Below are 8,397 nucleotides of genomic sequence, written 5' to 3'. Positions count from 1 at the left end.
TTACTAGAAGGTATTATGATCTTATGATGTGGATAACTATGAAAAGTTGTTAAAATTATAAGATAAATAAGACCATTTGCAGAAATAATTTTCAAAATCTACATAAGACATTGCTTAGATTCATCCTTGTTAGATCTAAACTATTGCTTTTATATATCAGAAATAGCTAATATTTAATGGCCCGAAGATGAGCTTATGCACACTTTATTATACGGCTTGGTTTTGCAATTCCACGCACCTCACTCAATTGTATTTGACAATCAAATGTAAATATTTCTGTTTATACCAGGTGTAACCATTCAGAAATTTTTTTATAAAAGTTATTATTTTACATTTATTACAGATATGCATATAATAAAATTTATTTACACAAATACTTTTATATTAATTTAAATTACAAGTTTTATTTTTATGATAACAATTCAATATATTTGAAACTATAATAAATTTTATTTTCTCGTTGTGTCAAATTCCTTTGTATTTTGATCGAAAAAACAATTAAAATTTTGTTGGATATGACATTTTTATACAGATTTTTTTTTATCTAATACTTCTTTCAACAATGGATTATTTTTAATTATCCAACAGCAATACATTCTTTTAAGAACTATTAAATAAAAATATATATTAATAATATAATTTCTTATTTGTTTTAAATATAAAATTTCTAAAATTTACTCTCAGGAAATTTGTATCTTTATTTATTGTAAGAAAATATTTCAATCATTTATTTACACGAAGCTTTTCGGATATTTTTGTACATTATTCATTATAATTATACAGATTTAAATTTTTATTCTTCTGAAATTTATTTTTTAATCTTATTTCTCATATATACACTTATTGATTAACTTAAATAATTTTAATTTAACAAAATTTAGTCACAGTAAATCCTGTAAAAGGGAAAAAATGTGACATATAAATTGTTTATTTTTTTTTTCCAAATTTTAAAAATATTTATATAAAAAAAATAAATATAATATTTAAATCATTGTTTTAACTTGTCTATTAACAAAACTGGGATAGAAAAAATGTTATGGCATATTGATTAATAATACTTTTAAATAATACTTAACAAATGACACTCTAGATCATACTTGATATACTTAGAGAAGATTAATACTAATTTTGGGAATTGTTCTGGATCTAAACTTCCCAAAATTTGAAGTAATTTTAATATTCATCATAAATACAGTTCATATCCATAGATTAAATGCTTCCACATATCTCAAATTTTAAGACAATCCAAATCTCTTTTGTTTTCAAAAGTCTGAAAAAATAAATGAATGTAATAAATTTATATTCAAATAAATTCTTTCTTAGCTAATTCTAAATTTTTACTATCAAAAGATTCATACAAAATGGCTGGTTAAATCTAGTATTTTTGAATACTTTACTACAAAATTTTTTCCATCTGTAATTATATATCATTGTGTTTGAAGACGAAGAAAAGTTGACAATGGTTATAATAAACTGAAAAAAAAGAAAAGTATTCTGTTTCAATCAGTCCTGATGATAACTCATGTTTACAGTTTTCACAGATGATTGTATTTTGTTAAAAGTTATCTATATTAATTAGTTTTCGTATGTGATTTATCTCTTCTAGTGGGGGAATCATCACTCCTCCAGTACCCACACTCTATTGTAGCTTGGCCGAACCCATGATTAGCAAGGAAAAAATGTTTTATTTAGCAGTTAAAGTAGAGAGTTAATAAAAGGTGCTTATTTAGAATGCAATAGCATATCATTTAAGCATCTGATAAAAAGTAAACACGTGGAAACGATCTCCTCGACAGAACATCAATAATAAATTTTGTATCGTCAACCTTGTAATAAAATATATTTTTAACTCTTGTAAATGTGTCTAAAAATACATATACTATAAATCATTTGGTAACATGTTTGTAGTCGATATTCGACACTTGTGTCTTCAAATAAAATTTTTGGATAATCTTGCAATGTCACGCAGTATATAATTTTTAATAATATGGACCGAATTCCATGTAAAATCGAAATTAATTCCTTTTACTTCTTAAGAAAATGCCTAGTTTTAAATAGTTAAAGACAATTAAAAATTGATTCCTTTATTTAATAAATCTTAGATAACGTTATTTTATACTGGAATAGCATTTGATTAAATGCAAAACACAGTTTTCGGGGTATAATTTTAAGGCATTAAAAATACAATTCATCTGTGAATTGTTGTAATAAATGAAATTTTTAGTATAAAGTTTTGAATTACATCTCTTCATTCTCGAAATCTGGTGCAATGATAAATGCATCATTATTTTATCATTCGTAATATAGAATAAACAATAAAAGAAACTTTCCATTTTTTTTAAATTTGAATAACAGTTACGTATTTCAGCTTTTTTTTGTGTGTGTCTGTATGTTTCATTCCAATTTGGGGGTACTAAAGGGCATTTAAAACCATAACCCTGATGTATTTGGCCAGGTTTACAATGGGAGCTTGGTAGAGGACGGGCCTGACATATCCGGGACAAATTGCACATAAAAAATTCCTGGGAATTTTGGCCCGGATTCGATCCCTTGTCCCCCAAAGAGATTGACGAACGACCTGTATTTTGCTTTTGTAGTAAAATCTTTACATTTATACATCAAAGAAGCAAAAAGCATTACTGTATAATGTGAAGCGTGCAATGCCATAATGTTGTAAATGCCAAAAAACAAACCTTTCAGGAGAGATAAAAAACACTTTTTCTAGTAAATGTATTCTTTCAAGTCTTGAAAGAATTCATTTCAATTTTACAATATAATGGTAAAAAAACTCACTAGATTACAAATTCTCTGGAATAACGAAATGATGTAAACATAAGCCGTTAAGGCATTGCACGCTTCATATATATATAATTGTATTCATTTTTAAAATGATATATACAGTTTATCGTAAAGAAAATCTTATAAATAAAAAAAAGAACACACGAATTTGAAATCTTTAAAACTCGTAAATCAAACGAGACAATAAAAGAACAATACAAATTCTTTACTTGATATTATTCTGATTTTCTCATTTTTAAGTACATAAATTCCTTTGCATTAATAATTTTAGTAAGCTAATATTATTTTAACATATTTATAATAGATATTTGTATAAATTACTTACCACTTACCATTCATTAGGAGCAATTTTATTTTTCTTTAAATTTTTATTAATTCTATTTATAATTTTACTAAATAATCCTCCGAAGGCAAAGGCTCTAGTTTCTTTTTCCATCTCGTTACCGACGTGTTTGTCTAACCAGTTAACTACTTTGAGATAAGCTTCGAAATCGTAAGTATCTATGTTCTCGTTCTCTGCACATTGCAAAGCCACCAGAGAGATGCTCTTTACCAAAGGCGGTCTTTCCGAAGATGCCGAAGAAATTGCTGGATCTGACGTCATTTTAATAATACTCTTTACATTATTTACATTTTTTTTGTTTTTAATTTTCTGAAAAGAATGGAAAACTTTGTGAAATTTATTTATAAAATTTATAAACATTTAAAAAAAAAAAGGTCCAAAATTTTATCTTAAATTTAATAATATTGACACGTTGCACAATCAGGATTTAATTTCGCAATTTAAGTTTAGTATTGGATAATATTAATTAAAAGTAAACGGAAAAAAGTAAAAGACAGAATGACTATAGAAAGAACAAGAAATCCTTTCAAACATATTACAAAACCAAATTCAAAACGGAAAAGGAACGATACGTCCGGAAAATTCCGGATGTTTGATTGTCTTTCCGTTTTGAATTTGTTTTTAACTTCCTTTACCGTTTTTAAAATCATCCTCTGGTGAATTTATAAATAATTAAAAAATTTTTCGCAATTTGCTTCTTCTTAGACAAATTTATGTATTAAAATTTTCATTATTTTAAATAAACCGGATTAAATAGTAATCGAATAACATAACTTATCGAGTAATGCACATGTTTAACATCTGAAATATCTATGTGATATTACAAACTCTATTGTAAATCTACGGTAATATTTGGTTATAGATTCGTTACTATATAATACAATGTTTATTCCTCTATTTTATTATTATTATTATTATTTTTAAATTTATAAACCAATGTTTCTATTGCATTTTTCATTTTGATTATCTCTTGCCAACAGACAATGATTAAAATTGTTCTTCAAATTACGATCGAACTAATGCGATTATCATTCTAATAGAAAGAAGAGACAAAATTACATGGCTTTTTAAAATTAATATTGAATTTTTTTAAATTAAATTTCCTTCTCTTTTAATATATTTTACTGTCATGTGCTTACTTCCATCATACATATTGAAATACAGATGAATATTTGTGTTCTATACAAAAACGAGCAATTATTTTATTGTGACATCGTTTACAATATCGGCCTGCAATTTTAATTTATTTAATTTAAAGTATATGCTCTCCACCTCAAATTAGCAATGTCTTTCCCCTGTAAATCATACTTTTCCTTTAGCAATCGAGTCGTGCCAGTCATCCATCTAACTCCTTCCAGGGGAATTTTTTGAATTGGAAATAACACGAATCCTGGTCTTTTGCCCCTAAGGTTTATTCTTAATCGTATTTTATAATTAAAAATTAGCAAAATATTTTTAAACAGCATTCTCCATACACATGACAAGTCATTGATTATTATTGATTACATTTAAACAGACAAATTAAAATAAACTTATAAAAAGTAACTTAATATTTCAACACTTCTGTAATTTTCTAGAAACTTTTTTAAAATTACATTCATCTATAAATATTTCTATAATATTCAAGGATATACATTTATCGTATATCTCATATAAATCGTTTGATTACCTTAAGGAAGTTATTAGAATTTATTTTATTTTATTTTATTTTATAAAACTTTATTATTATATTACGGAACGTAACAAACTCATTAGCGATAACAACGAATAGAGGAATTATTGTATTTTAACAGATATTTGTCATGCTTAAATGATCCCAATAGTGGTCTACCAGGAACCTTGACCTACGACTGAGTATTGGTCTACGAGTCATTTAACGACGATTACGTGCAAATACCAGAAGATTATTATCCTTTAAATTACTTTAAACAGTTGAAATTACGTTAGAAACAAGTAACAATACTTTCTAAATTAGTCGTACGACTATGGAATTAAGATATGCGTTACTTCGTTAAACACGACAAAATTGCTAAATCATTGTGATTGCATAAAGTAACAATCTCTCAAACGTCTACAAAAAATCCAAGAAACTTTATTCTTAAAAAGTAACAAATAATTAATTATAATCAATCATTTAATATAATTCCAACATGACTCTATAATTATTTTATTTTGCAAATTAACAAGGAATTTGTAGATTAAAAAAGAAAGAAAAAAACTATGATTCATTTTGGGAATTAATTTTATATTAGATATTTAAATAGAATTATTATTATTATTATTATTTTTAAATTTATAAACCAATGTTTCTATTGCATTTTTCATTTTGATTATCTCTTGCCAACAGACAATGATTAAAATTGTTCTTCAAATTACGATCGAACTAATGCGATTATCATTCTAATAGAAAGAAGAGACAAAATTACATGGCTTTTTAAAATTAATATTGAATTTTTTTAAATTAAATTTCCTTCTCTTTTAATATATTTTACTGTCATGTGCTTACTTCCATCATACATATTGAAATACAGATGAATATTTGTGTTCTATACAAAAACGAGCAATTATTTTATTGTGACATCGTTTACAATATCGGCCTGCAATTTTAATTTATTTAATTTAAAGTATATGCTCTCCACCTCAAATTAGCAATGTCTTTCCCCTGTAAATCATACTTTTCCTTTAGCAATCGAGTCGTGCCAGTCATCCATCTAACTCCTTCCAGGGGAATTTTTTGAATTGGAAATAACACGAATCCTGGTCTTTTGCCCCTAAGGTTTATTCTTAANTTATTTTTATTATATTAGTTATCTAATTTCTTCAATATCTCATTTTGTAAATATTACTTTCACATTTTTTTTTTTAATTTCTATTATCAAAATAATGTAAACATTTTCTGTCGAGTTTATTTACTGAAATATTTATATTATTTTTAAATTTTTATTTTCTAAATATTTTATTAATTTATTTACAATAAATCTTTAATTTATGTTAGTTCTCTTAAGTATTCTTATGAGTAATTACTATATTCTATTAACTAAAAATATGTAAATATTACAACGAAATTTTCTTATTAATCTTAGAATAAGTTTCGCACGAGTAAATGCTAAATATTGGAAATTTCTGCAGAGATAATGATTCATTTTCTTAGGCATTGGTATGTCGTGTGCATTTTGCGGTGTCGACGTGTTTTTCTCGGTAACTATTTTATCACAAAAATATTTTCTTGAATCGTAGTATATATATATATATTAAATTAAACTACGTTATCTGAATCAAATAATATATATTTCATAAACTTAAATATATCCTTAATTGTGCCTGAGAGCATGAATGTTGAGGGAGAGCTGGGCGTTTTTTTCTCCAGGCCCAGAGAAAACTTATTATCTCTACCCCTATAAAATTAACGATATTTTAACTAACAGGAAATAAAATCTTTAAGACTGATTTTTTACTAATAAATAAACGTTCTACGTATTTCATTTGTTCAAAAACAAAAGGTTAAAGGCTCACCTAAGAGACAAAAGCGATCCGCTCTACCCCATATAGTCTCCATAAGTACAAAAGCTACATATAATTATCAAATTTAGATCTACATAGCTAAATATAAACGCTTAAAGACAACATTTCTTACATATTAAAGGGTTTTGGATTAATAAAAACAATTACTTCGTTTTAATCTTAATTTATATGTGCAGAAGTCGAAGATATTACTGGAACAACTCACGAACCTGAATACACTACATCTATATCATTGGATACAAATGTCATATGTATTGTGCATCAAGTATTTCTAATGTGTACATAATGGTTGTCACGTTATATATTATATCATGTATTATACTAAGAGAAAGAGAAAATTTTATTGCAGAAAATGTTTGGCATTTAATTTGCCTTCTTTAAACTCGAAAGCTTCGCATCATTAAATTTAATACATGGAGAATATTAGATATATTCTGTCACTATTTAATGATGTGGTCGATAGAATATAATTTCTAAATAACAATAGCTTATATAGAAACAAATTTCAGAATATCACGTCAGTAAATTGGCATAATGATCATTCTCTAAAAGAAGTTCTAATGTTAACAAACGTTAATCTTAACATCAAATAATTTTAATATGTTCTTAAAAATTGCTTTTATTTGTCATGTTTTTCGAAATTGGGTGGGGGGGAGATAGTGGAAGTGAAGCCACCCTCACTATACTAATGATGTGTATGGTGGTGAGGTCACACCACCATATACATTATTACAGGTCATTTACATACACATATCATATTAAATTCTACGTTTTGTTATGTTTATCAAATTTCAGAATGGAGAGAATGGTGAATTAGACTCACCTCCCTAAAACATTATTAAAATACATTATCATCAGACCTCGTAGAAACTTTCATTCTCTTTCGTAATTCGTTTCATATTTTTATGAATTCTAATGAAAATAATAAATAAATAAATACAGAAGAAATATAAAATAATATTTTATCCAATAATATAATAATAATAATAATAAAAACATACAAAAAACATTTCAATTAAAAGCTGTGACAAGTTAATTGCTGGAAAACCGTATTCTAATAACTGTATATAACTAATTTCACATTCAAAAAATGAAAATTTCATCGGTTATTTCTTTCTAAAGTAATTAAAATCGTTAAATTAAACAATAAATAATCATTGTTCAGTCAGTTACATTAATTAATAACGAATGGTATCATATAAAATTAATATTGATTAAATATAAATGATTTATTATTTAATTATATTATTTCATTGTATAATATTAAATGAAAGAGTTAAGAGCTAAACATAATTAAATAGGAGAAATAGTAAATGAAATTGTTTCCATTCTTTTCTTTATTACGAATTATATTCTAATAATTTTGGAAGATCAAATTGGATATTCTAATGAATAGATGGATGAATGGATACAATAATATTATATTGTAATATGATATTCATCGTAACCATTAACCTTTTAAATATATTATATTTTTATATTACGAATGTTACGATGTAACTAGAGAAGTTCTTGAATAAAATTTAATTAAATAATATGGATTTTTTTTTATTTTATAAAAATTCTTCTAAATGGTAACTTATATAATTTATTTATTAAAAAAAATAAAATTAACTACTTTATATACAAAAAAATTATAATTTATTAATTATAAAATAAATTATAATTAATTTAATAATATATTGGATACATAATTAAAATTTTTATTTTCTAATTATTTAATTAAAATTTTT

The 8,397-nt window shown here is 24.8% G+C and overlaps 1 protein-coding gene across 3 annotated transcripts; it reads right to left on the bottom strand.

Moving 5' to 3' along the window:
* Positions 1-363: 363 nt before the first annotated feature.
* LOC111619881 lies at positions 364-7,676 on the bottom strand. 3 transcript variants are annotated; one of them, XM_023361706.1, is made up of 3 exons: positions 7,488-7,676; positions 3,132-3,451; positions 364-607 (listed from the first exon to the last, which is right to left on the bottom strand). In XM_023361706.1, exons 2-3 carry the CDS (start codon positions 3,401-3,403, stop codon positions 601-603), a joined length of 279 nt encoding a protein of 92 aa, XP_023217474.1. In that variant the 5' UTR covers positions 3,404-3,451; positions 7,488-7,676; the 3' UTR covers positions 364-600. The 3 variants fall into 3 exon arrangements, 2 of the variants coding, with proteins under 2 accessions (XP_023217474.1, XP_023217473.1); XM_023361705.1 differs by lacking the exon at positions 7,488-7,676 and having other exon boundaries at positions 3,132-3,835; XR_002755835.1 differs by lacking the exons at positions 364-607; positions 7,488-7,676 and adding an exon at positions 996-1,270 and having other exon boundaries at positions 3,132-3,852.
* Between the last annotated feature and the right edge of the window lie 721 nt (positions 7,677-8,397).

The sequence above is a fragment of the Centruroides sculpturatus genome, unplaced genomic scaffold (assembly GCF_000671375.1).
Source record: "Centruroides sculpturatus isolate CEXI.00-Female unplaced genomic scaffold, Cexi_2.0 scaffold160, whole genome shotgun sequence".
Classification (NCBI taxonomy): Eukaryota; Metazoa; Arthropoda; class Arachnida; order Scorpiones; family Buthidae; genus Centruroides; species Centruroides sculpturatus.
Note: the sequence above shows the minus strand (reverse complement) of the source record. Positions and strands in the feature narration are given on the sequence as shown.